Source organism: Colletotrichum fructicola, assembly GCF_000319635.2.
Source record: "Colletotrichum fructicola Nara gc5 chromosome Unknown KSG_Nara_v1_contig05, whole genome shotgun sequence".
Classification (NCBI taxonomy): domain Eukaryota; kingdom Fungi; phylum Ascomycota; class Sordariomycetes; order Glomerellales; family Glomerellaceae; genus Colletotrichum; species Colletotrichum fructicola.
Window position 1 is genome coordinate 3,539,095 of NW_027094055.1, and position 14,253 is coordinate 3,553,347.

The following is a 14,253-nucleotide window of genomic DNA, read 5'->3' on the forward strand; positions in this document are numbered from 1 at the left end:
CATGTTTACTCAGTTTATGGAGCTCCCTCCTGAATTGAGACTTCTGATATGGGAGCTCGCCGTTCGTCCTCTTCTGCCGAGTATTCACTACTTCATGATAGACAGAGAGGACGACGACGGCGGCGGGAAATACTTTACCACGTTGCCCACAGATCGACACCCGGATCGGTACCTGCTGGGCGAAATGGACAAGATCCTCCTCATGGGAGAAGATTCTGGGTTATGGACAGCTTGCAAGGAGTCGAGATGCGTCGTGCAGAGAGCGTTCAAAAGTCGTTTCCCTCGGACCGAGGGATCTGCGCCAGTCATATTCGGTACACGTCGTTACAGACGACTTGCAGACAGTTCCAAGACGCGTTCGAGAGCCGATGAATATGCGAGAACGTATCTCAGTACAGACGCATGGATTGCGGATGCCAGCTTCGGTGTGCTTCCGCAGAAAGACTTGACAGTCTCCCAAGCAGTATCCCGCAACACATGGGACGTGAACAAGGTGATTAGAGACCTAGGATCTACGAAATTGGGTCTGGGCGTTGCATTCGACGAGCCGATTGCGTTCGAATATTTTGCATTCTGGTCCTTCAACTACGACATGTCGCTAGGTTTGAGGGCTGGGCCTGAGGGTCGTGATTACACCGCTGGCATGCTCACTCGAATGATGCAGGCCCCAGGCCCCCGCGCTCTATTTCTGAGCCTTTTGATGGCAAGATACGACGGCCGGATTAAATCCAAGACTTATCTCATTCAGTACGGCACATCGCAGAAGCCGAATTTCGACCACCGACGAGAAAACCGGACCACTTTCTCCGGCTGCGGTTTTACTTTAACACAAGCCAGTTCAGACGAAATCGGAAGCCTCACATACTCTCCAAGGGAAATGGGACGCGTTCACAGCGGGTGCAAACTCATGACAGCGTGGGAATTTGAAGAGACGATCTGGTTCATGTTCTTCCGACTTTTTGGTTTCCGGGATTCAGGGAACCATGTTCGGATTCCGCACCATGCAGAAGTACTGGTATGCGAAGTGTCAAAACATTGAGGGCCATGGCATCAGGAACGACAAAAGGAGAAACAAAGAAGAAAGAGGGAATCGAGAGGTAGCAGTAATCGCAATAGAGAAAGTTTGTCGCAGATTTGACACAGATTTCCGCTGGTTTCATGTTGGTGATGCGCGGAAAATTGTGTGATTCGAATTGTGTATGTCTCCATCAACATCAACATACCCTCAGCTCAAACTGCCATGCCAGAACGTCAGCGTGATCATGTCTCTCCTAGTTGCACCTGTAGCTCAAAACCGTAGTCAGAAAGTCGCGGTACCCCTGACCACTACATCTCAAGGCTTCCACAAACCAACCGAATAGCCTTTCAGCCTCCGCCTCATAGACGCCAAGACAGGGATCTCCAGACCAAGACCACGCGTGATTCGCTCCCGACCGAGACTCTCAACGACAAGGCATCCAACGCTCAAAAGTCGCCGGAAGGGGTATTTGCTGACCGTAGCTGACGGCATGCCCAGCACGCACCCACGCAACCGCGAGACAAAGATTTCGTCACGGGAAACGGGGGGGTCACCCCCTCCCCTTCAAGCCACAATCTGACTTATACGACCAGAAGTGGACGATGTCGTGATGTCTCGCAAGTCGGTGAGATGGTGCAGAGTCGCTCATTGGCTTGGTTCATGCTGACATGCCGAGTGTTTGCTGCGGCTGAGCCGCGCGCCCGAGCTGACATGGCTGGCTGGAGATCATCCCCGCACCGCGGCGCGCGGCCGGTGTGACGGGATATGCCCAGCGGCCCGGATGTGAGACAGCCCCTTGCTGAGTAGGGCTGAACGAGGTCCCGAGGTACCGGCGTTTTCGCAGCCGTTCGGTGAGCGGGAGAGAATCCCGCGGCGATGGAGTGTAAGTAGGAGTTCCGACTGTGAGAGACAAAGTATATAAGCTTAATCTGCTGACCTCTAGAAGTCGGTATGACAAGAGGATTCTCACCTCACTACCTTCGCTCTCTACACTCTATTTTGCAACACTACCACAAACCATCTCGTCAACATGTCTTCTGACGGCACCAGGGGTCCTATCCTTGTTCATGGCATCCCAGCCGATGATCCTCGTAGGTAACTTGCAAGTCTCCCTTCAATTCAATTGCTAACACCTCACAGAGAACCCTCCCGTTCGTTTGGAGGTTCGGGACATGATCAAGGACCAGCCGGACCAGTGGAACCTCTACCTCCTTGGTCTGGAGAGATTCAAGGAAAATGTGCCAGAGGGAATGCCCCTCTCCTTTTTCGAACTCGCTGGCAAGTTGCCGTCCTCCACCTCTGCTCCAACGCGCACCTAACATGAAAGCTAGCCATCCACGGATTGCCTTACAAGAAGTGGCCAGACAAGCCATGGAACAACATGGTCCGCGTTGACAACGACTTCGGAGGCTTCTGCACCCACAGCTCCATCCTCTTCCTCACTTGGCACCGCCCCTATCTCGCCATCTTCGAGGTGAGGCTTCTACCCCTGAAAGCGTCATGTACGGTGCAAAAAAGACTAACCACACCCACGATCAGACCGAGCTCTACAAGCACGTTAACTTCATTGCAAACGCCTACACCGAGGACGAGCGCAAGGCCGACTACGTCAAGGCAGCAAAGACCTTCCGCATGCCGTACTGGGATTGGGCCCGTCCCGACCTCGGCGTCTTCCCTCCTCAAGCCGCCTCCGCAGCCCTCAACAAAGTCGTCAGACCTAAGGCGTTGTCGGGCAAGTCCGAGATCAACCCCCTTTCGAACTACACCTTCAGAGAGTCCGCATCCCTGCGGGACATCAACACCGTACGTAGAGTCCCATTCCCCTCTGCCGGCCAACAAACTGACATCCGCATTTTAGGTTCCCCGCGTCGGAGCCACGGTGCGCTACCCCAACATCCGCGACGGCGACGCCGAGATCAACCGCCAGCTGCTGGCCTTCTTCCAGGGCGAGCAGGGCAGCCCCAAGGGCAAGAACCTCACGGAGCGCGTCAACTTCATCCTGCAGTCCTACACCGAGTTCGCCACGGCGTCGAGCAACCGCTTCGAGGCGCAGAAGCCCAGCAACATCGACTTCCGCGGCTGGGGGAGCATCGAGGACGTCCACAACGCCGTCCACAACTACACCGGCGGCCGCGGCGGCCACATGGCCAACCCCGAGATCTCCTCCTTCGACCCCATCTTCTGGCTCCACCACGCCAACATCGACCGCCTGTTCGCCATCTGGCAGGCCATCCACGACAAGCCCTCGGATCCCCTCACCTACGTGACGACCAAGCCCTCCGATGCGAACTGGGGTAACTTCATCGTCAAGGCCGGCGACCCAGAGGGCATCGACACCCCGCTGGCCCCCTTTGCCCAGTCCAGCAACGGCACCGAGCAGAAGTTCTGGACTTCGGAGGGCGTCCGCACCACCGAGGTCTTTGGCTACGCGTACCCCGAGACTCAGAAGGCGAGGTTCCCGACCCCCAAGGACGTCATCAACGAGCTGGATCGTCTCTACGGCAAGATGGCCACCTTTGCCAACATCATGCGCAGCAGCAGCGCCGACCTCGACAACGCCACCCAGGAACTCCAGCAGCGCGCCAAGAACCACATCAAGGCCGAGCGCGGACAACTTGCGGCAGCCTCCGTAGAGCAAGCGCCCCTGGCCCAGACCAACGGCGTTCACCTCCCCAAGGAGCGCGAGCTGAAGAAGCTCGTTGGCGCCGAGAACAAGTACCTCGAGTGGCTGGTCAACATCAAGGCCGAAAAGGCGCAGCTCGGCGGCAACTACGTCGTCCACGTCTTCCTCGGCGACGTCGACGACGCCTCGCCCCTGCTATACCCCACGCAGCACTCCCACGTCGGCGTCTTCGCCACCTTCGGCCAGAACGAGAACACGGCCTGCCGGAACTGCCAGGAGGGCCGCGCCCGCGGACAGCAGATCACTGGCCAGATCCCCATCACCCTGGCCCTCGTCGAGCGCTACCTCGCCGGCATGGTCGACAGCCTAGCCCCCGCGGATGTGATCCCTTACCTGCAGAAGAATCTCCACTGGCGCGTCGCCCTGGTCAACGGCGAGGTGCAGGACAGGCAGAACGTGGGCAACCTGCTCGTTAGTGTTGTGACTGACGAGGTCACCATCCCGAGCAACCCGTCTGACTTGCCGGTTTATGCGCCTGACGTTGTCGTTCGTCCTGACTGCACCACGAACCGACAGGGAAGCGGCCGTGGACACGGCACTGGGTACTCTGGATGAGAGTATCCTGCGGAATTATAAAGGACTCAAGACAGTCTTATGCGCCTTATCATTCGTGTACCATAGTTTGTAAATGCGACTCTTCATCATCCAGCTAGTCCTCACTCGAGGCGTCCCGTTTCCGCAGCCTCACCCTTAGACTCGATCCATCAACTGCGATTCGTCAAATGATTCTAGCTATAGCGATCAATGTGGCAACGGTTGAGCAAAAGATTAAGAAGTAAAGCTGGCACGAATGGTCAACGTCTTCCACAAGGGATAGGTGCCGTAGTGCGAGAGCATACGTAGTGAGGCGTTAGAAGGAGAAATCCATCGGTCTCGGTACTCTAGAGTTCCCCTTTCTCTCCCGGCGTCTTTGATAGTCATTGTGACTCTGGTTCCCGCTGGCCATCCAATCCTTGAACATCTCCCAGATCGCTATAAAACCGTCTGAAAGCCAAGACAGAATACCCCCAAGCCATTCGAGGATCGCGTCCCAGGGCACGTAGTATACTGCTGCAGCAACCCCAACACCAATGAGAACGGCAGGACCGGCGGCAGTCATGAATGCGGAAGCCCCAGCATATGCTGCCCCAACCTTGATATTGAGCAAGCCATATTGGAACTGAAACAGTGCACCTCCTGCAGAGGCCTTAATCGAGACGGCGAGTTTCGCACCGCAAGCTAGGATGCCCAAGATGGAAGCAAGGCTCCCTCTCCATCTCTTCCACCACTCGCCGTCGTCCACAGACGTCTTCTTCATCTTCTCCACGTGACGCCTGATCCTTGTTTTCTCTCGGCTGCTGAGATTTTGCTTGAACGCCTGTTCGGCATTTGCCCAAGACTTCTCCTCGGGGTCGATGTCAATCAGCACCGCGGGCCCAAAAAACAAACGGCGTCTTCGGTCCTTCTGTGCCCGCCGCTGGATCATACTGCCACCAAAAGTCGAGGCCCCGTCAAGGTGCAGGTACTTTTCCGCATTGGAGCCGAAGCCACAACGGAGCACCATCAGCACTCGAAAGTTTGACGGAACGTCGAAGTCTATGACTTCAAGATGGCCACTCACAACGAGAACAAGCTCATCACACTCATGGCTCTTCGCTAAGTCACGGATGGTCGAATCGAGTGCGAAATCAGTGGTGACAACCACTGAAGAGCGCTTCCCTTTCCAACGCGTCAGATCACAGCTGCCCTGATGATAGGAGATGATAGTAACGCAAGAGATATAAGCTTATTTCTGAAGAAACGGAAAGCCGGTTTTTGAAGACTCTGACACTTATTTGAGAGGCGAGATACACTGTGCGGGCTGCAAACCGCAACAAAGACTCTGTGTTTGGCTTTTGTTGGTCTCTTGAGTCTGGTCTTCGATTCATCCGACTGCTCCTTGAATTTTTTCATGTCCTCTTGAATCATCGAAAGCATGGAGTCTACTTCGAGCTTAATGGCATGCTCGTCGTACTCAGAGACCGCGGAGAAGTCGGTTACGGTGGAAGAATTGTCTGACCACATGTTGTGCGAGAGAACGTGATTTTGGGGATAAAAAGATCTCAAGAAAGAAATAAAGACAGAGATAGAGCTTGTATGTATGTATGTGCCTGATCTATCTAGATTGACCACCGCTGTACGGGGAGCTTTCAGGCCTACTTATACTTGTGAAAACGTTTGCCCAGGGTTCAGATGTCCATCGTTTCCCTAAAGTTCCTAAGATGCATGTGAACTGGAATCGGATACCGTACGTATCACTTGTCTCTCGCCCGGACGGTCACGAGCACCATGAAATGCCAAAGACGGCGCGGTCGATGACTTGCATGCAGGACCATTTCACACCCCACCCCCAACGGAGATTCGAATTGATACCAGGGCGTCGACGTGGACAAAGTGACTAGCGAGCCTGCTCATGGTTGCCTGGCTCAACTGAAAATCAATATGCATCTCTTCTGCAAGTCCAACGCATATCATTGCAAGCTTGTCCGCGTTGCTTCTTGAGAACGTAGGAGCCCATCCATGATTCCTGCAGAGTACCGGGCTGGCCACAGCAACTACCAATGGCATTAATGTTCACCAACCACCAGACCCAACGGTACATGCAGTGTGTCTTGTCCCGACCAAGCGGTGATACCGCTTTAGCCAATCAACTTAAAAGGAACTTTAATGCAGTCTGTATTGATATGTCCAATCAGATCATGCAGCTAGCAGTACACCATAAGTCATTGTGCCACTCGGTCGCGAGAGTAGCAATTGGCCGGAAGTACTGCGGGGATATGGTCGTTAACCAACGACAAGCAGTATGAGCGTGGGGTGAAGAGTCTGGAACTTGATGGCCCAAAAATGAGCCTCCACTGACCTTAGATAAGTTGTCACTGCGAACTTCCTGACAGGCATTGATTCCATGGATGGCGAAGTATCCGTCTCGGGCCTACTGTGATCCCCCAACTCCGTCGGCCTCTGAGAATCCCATCACGCTAAACATCTTTTTGAAATTTCTCCCTTTCGAAAAACCTCAAAATCGTTCATACTCGGTTCGTATTGCTCCAGAAACTCTTCTGTAATGGATTCGATGGAACTTGACCAGCATTCCGAGTTCTATGAGGCTTGGATCTGCCTTCAGAGCACTGCTGAGTCAAGCGAAGTGTCCCCGCCGTCATTCGAATTCGCTGCATATCAACCAGAGACACCGTTCATAGATCAGAGACGTGCCATTCCGACACGGGTACGGGAGGAGACTCAAACTCTCAGCCCCACGCCTTCTCAGTCGCAACAGTCAACATCTCACGACGCAGTCTCGTCAGCTTTACCATCGACCAGCAAGCCCCAAACAGCGTTGAAAAAGGGGCGCCCCGGGAGAAAAGCAGAGCACGACGAACGAGAATGGTTGTCGAAGAAGCAGATACTCAAAACCCTCTACCTAGACGAAGCCAAATCTCTCAGCGCGGTCTCGAAGGTAATGGATAATGCGCATGGCTTTAAGGCATCGTAAGTCCCCAAGCCAAGCATTTTCTTCGTGAGCTAATTGAGAGCCGGACGTCAGTGAGAACATGTACAAGAAGAAGTTCGCAGCATGGGGATTCTTCAAAAACCAATCACAATGCCGACCAGTTGATTCAATCACACAGGTCCTCTCTGGGACGTCAGGCAGAGCACGATCTGCACAAAGTCTTCCCCAGAAGCAGTTCCAAGATTCTGAGAAACTTGCATATCGACTCGATAAACATCTTTCTCTGCTGGCACCAGATGATCCGAGGCTCGCCCAGCTGGAAAAAATGCTTTTCAATGTGTGGGGTTATTTCATGCGGGTGTTCGACCGCGGATCAGATGGAGTCAGTGGATGGACTGGCGACTTCTTCAGTCTCAATCCCCCGAAAGACTATTGCGACTCTTCGGGCGATTGGAAGCCTGTGTCCGACCAATGCCACGGTGCCTCTATTTTGGTGACGCGGCAAGACGATACCAACGGGAAATGCCAGAAGACCCTTCACAAGGCGCTGTCCCTCTTTGACAAGTTACTTCAGAAGAAGGATCCATGGATGCTTGTCTATATATGGAGGATAATTCTCTACATGAGAGGTATCGCATTCCGACTTGAACCCAGAAAAACGGAGGTCTCTTCTTTAGTCCTGGCGCGGAATCGAGACGACCATCTAGTTGGGAATTTTTTGACGGGCATCATAGGACTCATCAAGATAAGCCTCGACGCAGAAGATCCTATGGTATACGCTCTCGAGTCACTACGTTTCTTCTGTCTTCAAGACATTAAGTTGCCAGTAGAACGAGTCTACCAGCTTTGCATTGACCTTTTCATGGACTACCTGGGCAACTTTCATCCCGTGGTTCTGTCAATGACGGGCCACTTTTTGAAGTACTGGCCAGGAAAGCTGGGGGAGCACGTTCTGCCAAGCTACGACAAGGTCGTCAAGAGCGCTGAGGTGGAATTTGGGTTGTGTGATGAACGTACAATTTCTTTGCTTACAGAGTAAATGTACATGGCCAATTATCATGGCCAAGACAGCTCATTGATCTTTAAGCTAGCTACAAATCTCAAGGAAAGGACGGATAGGCTTGGTAATAAGCCTACTTGGGGAAGGGAAACTTATGCTCATGTGCTTGCTTGCAAGCTTCTGGCGCATATCAATAGAGATGAAGGCAAAGGGCAATGTTGGATGGTCAGCTTGGGTGCTCTTGCAAAGAGGCTTCGAGATGGAGACCGCGAATGCCAAACTAGAGCTTTGCAAATAAGACTCATGTTGGCTGATTGGTATCGAAAGGCGGGAGAAAATGGTCGATGCAAGATTGAGAAGGATTTGGCTGAGGGAATACGGGCCCGTATGTCAGAGTCAGAGCCGGTGAAGGCTGGTTGGAATGAGACTTTCAGATTTATAGGCCGATAGAGTTTAGGGGTAACTAGTTTTATTCATGCATACATGGACTTATTGTGTTTCTTTTGTGGTTTCCGATTCTTTCCGTGTTTCCCGTTCCTGGGTCGAAGAAAGCCCAAATCTGGCCAACATTATAAGTTTACAATATACTCAACTCAAGGGCACATGCTTCAACAAGAACGTCGACTGATTCAAAACTTCATTTGCCTGCTTTGACTACAAATACATTTCCTAACGCCCCCATCATCGCAATTTGCGTCATTTAGATATGCTTCGTAGACATTACAGAAGACTTGCGAAAACAAAAGACCGTTATCCATATCCCATTCCCTTGCTTCCCTTCTGTTCCTGTGGTGAACAAAGGAAACTATCATTAAACCTCCGTCTCGACATCGGGCTTGCGTCCGTTCAGAGATCCGAGCTTCGTAATCTTTCGCACAGCGTACTTGGCTTCATCCTTGGCGAACTGCACGTTACGCATCGGACGCCACTGCATCAGGCCTCTGTGCTGGCGATGCAAGTCTCTGCTCCTGCTCTGGTAGTCCTTGTAAGCCTGGACAGGGCCGTTGCTGTTTTTCTTCGAGACGCTGGATGACGCGTCGCTATTGGCGCTATCGACGGACTTGCGAGCATCGTCACTTCCTTGGTTGGTGCTGCCTTGGTTGGTGCTAGCATCCGTAAGTCCAAGATCGATATCGCTGCTGTCATCATCCGAGTCGAAAGTGTCGCGTGATTCGTCGTTCAAGTCCTCCTGTTCGCCATCCATGAGTGCCGTAGGGTCCTTGCCGAAAGCTCCACTCCAGTCCGTTCCGTCCTTGGCCATCCACTTCTCCTTCTCCTTGGGGTTTGCTTGAGCCAGAACGTCGCGGCCATGAGTCAAAGACTCGTCGTGGAGCTTTTGGACCGCAGGAGGCACCTCAGGCGTCACCTCCTCGCCACGGACACCTTCAGCAAAGCAGGCTTCCCAGGTTTCAATCGTCTCACGAGAGTCGTTGCTAGTGACAAACTTGATGTGGTCACGGTCGGTACCGGTGGAGAAGCGGCCACGGAACTTGAGGCGTCCAATCTCTTCAATCTCGATGTCGGGGATGTCCTTGTAATTGTCTTCGGTGATGTAGTTCTGAGAGAGGCGGAGACCTCTGTCGCACTTCCAAATCGGGATGTCAAAGTCCTGCTCTTCCTGGTCGGGCAGCGATTGCAGCCACAAAGATGCATAGGCATCGGCATGACGCTTTCCGGGAGGGTAAAACTCGAAGAAGACAGGAGACCTGTATCGATAACGGACGGGAAGACGGATCTTTTCGTGGTTGTTCTCACCGCTGATGTCCCAAGAGTATCCTTCCGTCTCCTCCAGCTTTTGGCAAGTATCACGCTTCACGCTCACGGAGCTTCCGCCAGTGCGAATGCGAATCTTTGTCTTCAAGTGTCCGTAGTTCGTAGCGTTCATACTGTTGGAAGTAAACTCGAAAGTTCCGACTTCCCAACCCAGCTGAGGGGGCGGCAGGCGCAGTTCGACGGATCTGAAGAGCAAAGAGATTCTGATCCTTCCGTATCCGATACCTCCGTCTAGAGGGTACCATCGGGTGGCCTCACTTCCCGTCTGCATAATGTCGGAGAGCTTCAGAGGCACAACACCAATAATGGGATCGTGTTGTCTGTTGCGGGAATCGCGAACGGTGATGGTGGTGATGCACGATCGCCAATCGCGGATGAACTTCTCGGTACCGGCGTTGAAGATGGGCTGAGATGAGACAGCCTTTGTACGCGTCTTGTAAACAAGCTCGTCGTTGACAAGAATAGTGCAGTAGGAACTGGGCAACTTGCTACCTTCCTCTTCCTTGACATCGCCAGCATCGAGACGGGCCGGCTCATACTCACGTCCTTTGCGCTTTCCGTTGGAGCCCTTGACGTTCGCCAGTTCGAGTCCGACGATTTGGTGCACGACAATGCTAAGAATACCAGAGGGCCAAAGTGGGTCGGGAGGAGTGTGAACAACCGCATCTTCCTCGGCGTTCTCGATGGTGCCCTTCTCGTCCTGAAGCTCCTTCTTGTCCTTCAACTCAGGAGGAAGGTTGACGTCCTTACCGTCAGTGCGAAGAGCCTTGCGGAATTGAGTCTTTCCAAAGAAGCCAACCTCCCAGTGGAGTTCGCCAGGCATAGTACTGTCGGCCTTAACGCCGGCCAACTTGGAAACCTGAGGGAACATCTTTCCAGGGTGCTGAATGAGCTTTTGGATGCTGAGTTCGACCTTGCCGACAACGTCATCTGCAGAAGAGCGATCGCTGTCCCACAGCTCGACTGACAGCTGTTCGTCAGCCTTGATCAGGTCCGCGGTAACCAACAGCCCGCAGCTCTCCTCAAAGACGGGGTTCAGGTCATCCTGAATGACGCGAGTGCAGAACTGAGGCTTCGAGAACTTGCTCCACGCAACGGTGATATACGGGTCCGAGCCACCACCCTGGCTGCCGCGGCGGTCCTGCTTGCTCAGACCGACGGCCTTGTGAATGCGAATGTAGAGCAGACCAAGAGCAAGGGTCTCCTTCTTGATGTCGTCGCCCTGGAGCATCTTGCTCAAGTCCAGGGTCATGCTCTTGGGAGCAACATACTAAATCCTGGTTAGCTAGGGTGAAAGCGTATGTGAGGGTACTACTTACCATGGAAGCAGCGGTGCCAATGGCCCAGTTGACGAAGTTGGAAATCAAGGGCAGGTTCAGGATGTTGACTCCCTTTTCAATCATGGGAGTGCAGCCGGCCTGGACCTTGGGAATACCCATGAGCGTAAAAGTCAAAGTCTTCAGGAACGGTGGCTCAGGCGTAAGTTGGAGACGAATGCGTGCTGTAGCAACAAGACCTTGAAGTTCGACCCCTAGAGAATGTTAGACGACATTATGGTCGGACAAGTGGCTTTACTCACAGATCGGCAAGGGGACTCCAAAGAGGCCGCGAACACCAAGGTAAAAGACCAGTTGCATTCCCATATTGCGCGCCTTGGAGGAGATATCAGCTCCAGAGGGCTTAGCATGGTAAGCGACTGATGCCTCAAGGTTGTAGAAAGACCCAGCCTGCTCCATAGCGGCCAGCTCATTGGGGTCAGTGTTCTTCTGATTCTGCTTGTGGGCTTCATCTTTGATATCTTTGACGTGGGAGTCTGGCAAAGCTCGCAAGCTGAGGATGCGTAGCGGGTTGCTGCCCTGCGAAATATCGGCGACGCGGACGTTCTCAATAACGCCAGGGACAGAGGCAACCATGACGTCCTCCAGAGTGTCAGCGACACCGGCGAACATCTCGGGGTTGATCAAGTTCCACATGATGCCCAGAGCGGTGTTCATCCACTGTGATTCGTTAGCGCGCCATCACCATCATTTGCACTCGATCTTCTTACCTCGACAGATTCAGGGACGAGGTTGATGGTGGCCGTCTCACCACGCTCCTGCTCGCTGGACCATTCCGTGTTTCTGCCCTGGGTGATGAGATCCTTCACCCAGAGAAAGACTCCTGACGCGACGCAGGCACCAAGGGGGATGAGTCCATAGAGAGCGCCGCCAAAGAACTTGCCGACAATGACGATGCCGAAGAAAATGCCGGCACAAAGGACGTTTGCCTTGCGTTCTAAAGCCTCGAACATCGGCTCGTAGCTGACGCTTGGCGTCTTGAAGAAGTTGACATTGGTCTTTTCACTGTGGATAGGTACGTCGGACGTGCTTCCGGGCTCGACGGGATCGGGTGGTGCGGTGACATCTTGAGCTTGGCGGTACTCCTCACCAGACTGCTTCGACGAAGTGGCAACGGTTGCCGACTTTCCGAGATTCTCGTTTGGCACAGAAATCTGAGGGCAGGCTTGTCAGTGAACCTCAATCAAACGACATATGAGGGCTGTAAGTAGCATACCTGGGGGTTCTCGACCACCTCCTTGAAGTCGTCGTTTGCGTTTTCAATCTCGACATCCTTGCCAGTCACGGGGTCCCGCACAGTCTTGGTCTTCCTCTTGCGAAAACGGTGGTCCTTCTCGGGGACATGGGGTTTCGCGTCCCCATTGTGGCCGTTCTGATGGTGCTGGCGCTGTTCTTGCTTGATCTTCTTGTCCTCGGCGTCAAGGGCAGCATCTCGCTCGCGCTTCTCCTTGTCGAGCTGCGCCATAAACTCGTGGACATTGGGAATTCGGTTTCGGCCGCTGTAGTGCTGGCCGCCGGTCGGCAGTTGGTGCTCGTCGACATTCATCTTGCTGCCATGCACAAGCCTGTGCGTGCGACCTGTACCTGCGCGCCTGTTTGGATGAAAATAAGAGTGGGTATATGAGATCAGTCGTAGCTCACACTACTTGACTGTCGCAGGCAGGCTCGATTTGCCGAGTCAATTGGGCTTCAGACTGCACTTGCACTGCACCGAAAATATTGGCAGGCGGACAATCGGCAGAGGAAATGGAGAATAGCTAAGAGGGACAAGAATGAGAGCGCGGAGGCTGGATCTTGGAAATATAATTCCAAGAAGGACCTACACTAGCGAAAGAAGGAACGGAGCAACCCCTCCAATTGCCTCATAGCTCCTCTTCAGCTTGCGCCAGCTGTGACAGCTTGTTTGGGCTGCCTTAGTCTGCCCATCCATCCCCCTTTCCCCAATCTGCCTTCAGCTGCAGCTTGCACACACTCACTGGACTGGCTTGTTTGGTCGGGCTGGCCTGGCATGGCTGGAAGCTGTTATGGTCAATGACGTAGCTTGTCTTGCGACTTGCTGCCACAAAGCCCACTAACAGCATGTGCGGCCCCACCCCGGCCAGCCCCCGGCACCTTGCAGCACCTATGACGGAGCAAGTCTCCGGTACATCGCGTGGCTCGTGCGTTTTCCTGCTGGCTGCCACTGCATTTTGGCTGTCCGTCGCCCATTATTTGAAGACCGAGCCAAACATTCCTGCACCAAGTCTTCAGCACCAGAGGCGCGTTACGACGAAGCGACCGTGGCTGGAAAGGGCGACGCTAACTGGCCCTATCATTTCTTGTGCGTGGCTTCAGGCGGGAATTCAGCATTCCCGTCACGTTTTCCTGTTTTTTTACGGCCTTTTCGATGGCTTGTGCAACAGCGATGCGACGACCTGTGGCCGATCTGCAGTAGGGATCGCTGTTTGCTTGCGTAAATGGCTGGGGGGGAGCCGCTGTTTTGGCTGCATGTTCATTGGCCTTCGTGGCCTCGAGCTGGCTAGGCCGTCTGGCTCCCAACTCACGTCGTGCCTTGGCTCCATGTTTAGGTAGTTCAGCTGCGGACTTTGACAGCTGGAGGGGCGGGCGGTTGTGGTGGGATGGTTTGCTCCGTTGTTGGTTTGTGGCCTGCGTCGTCTCGTTCCTGTGCTGTTTTTGGAGGCACAGCAGTAGGATGAGGAGCTGTTAGACTAAGCTGACACGGGTACCAGACATAGCCAGATGGTTGTTTTCACTGCACGTTGTCGAGAAAACCGCATCGTCGACCTGGTCAGCCGCCATCCGCCCTATCGAAAACTCTCCGTGCGGCTCATCAGTGTTGACATGGGTTGCCGCAGTCCCGATGAACGATTGCGTTTGCAGGGGATGGCGAAAATATCACCACCCCTTACGCAAGCCAAGGTTGTCCTCGTCAGTCCACTTCTCCATTCTGCCCCGCTTACGACGATACCTTAC

At 53.7% G+C, this 14,253-nt stretch overlaps 5 protein-coding genes across 5 annotated transcripts; 3 read left to right on the top strand and 2 right to left on the bottom strand.

The window, feature by feature from the left end:
• Positions 1-2,048: 2,048 nt before the first annotated feature.
• CGGC5_v009681 (uncharacterized protein) lies at positions 2,049-2,337 on the top strand (the record flags this gene model as incomplete). Its single annotated transcript, XM_066152205.1, has 2 exons — positions 2,049-2,109; positions 2,159-2,337. 2 exons carry the CDS (start codon positions 2,049-2,051, stop codon positions 2,335-2,337), a joined length of 240 nt encoding a protein of 79 aa, XP_066008455.1.
• A 62-nt stretch (positions 2,338-2,399) lies between these two features.
• Positions 2,400-4,256, top strand: T-2 (Tyrosinase; the record flags this gene model as incomplete). Its single annotated transcript, XM_032021778.2, has 3 exons — positions 2,400-2,492; positions 2,558-2,821; positions 2,877-4,256. 3 exons carry the CDS (start codon positions 2,400-2,402, stop codon positions 4,254-4,256), a joined length of 1,737 nt encoding a protein of 578 aa, XP_031881204.2.
• Positions 4,257-4,551: 295 nt separating this feature from the next.
• CGGC5_v009683 (uncharacterized protein) lies at positions 4,552-5,166 on the bottom strand (the record flags this gene model as incomplete). Its single annotated transcript, XM_032021779.2, has 1 exon — positions 4,552-5,166. One exon carries the CDS (start codon positions 5,164-5,166, stop codon positions 4,552-4,554), a length of 615 nt encoding a protein of 204 aa, XP_031881187.2.
• Positions 5,167-7,179: 2,013 nt separating this feature from the next.
• CGGC5_v009684 (uncharacterized protein) lies at positions 7,180-8,209 on the top strand (the record flags this gene model as incomplete). The annotated part of the gene is made up of 2 exons (XM_032021780.1): positions 7,180-7,208; positions 7,264-8,209. The coding sequence occupies 2 exons, from the start codon at positions 7,180-7,182 to the stop codon at positions 8,207-8,209; spliced, it is 975 nt and encodes a 324-aa protein (XP_031881208.1).
• Positions 8,210-8,981: 772 nt separating this feature from the next.
• Positions 8,982-12,826, bottom strand: mug190 (Meiotically up-regulated gene 190 protein; the record flags this gene model as incomplete). The annotated part of the gene is made up of 5 exons (XM_032021781.1): positions 8,982-11,213; positions 11,263-11,474; positions 11,523-11,940; positions 11,991-12,434; positions 12,497-12,826. 5 exons carry the CDS (start codon positions 12,824-12,826, stop codon positions 8,982-8,984), a joined length of 3,636 nt encoding a protein of 1,211 aa, XP_031881209.1.
• Positions 12,827-14,253: the final 1,427 nt, after the last annotated feature.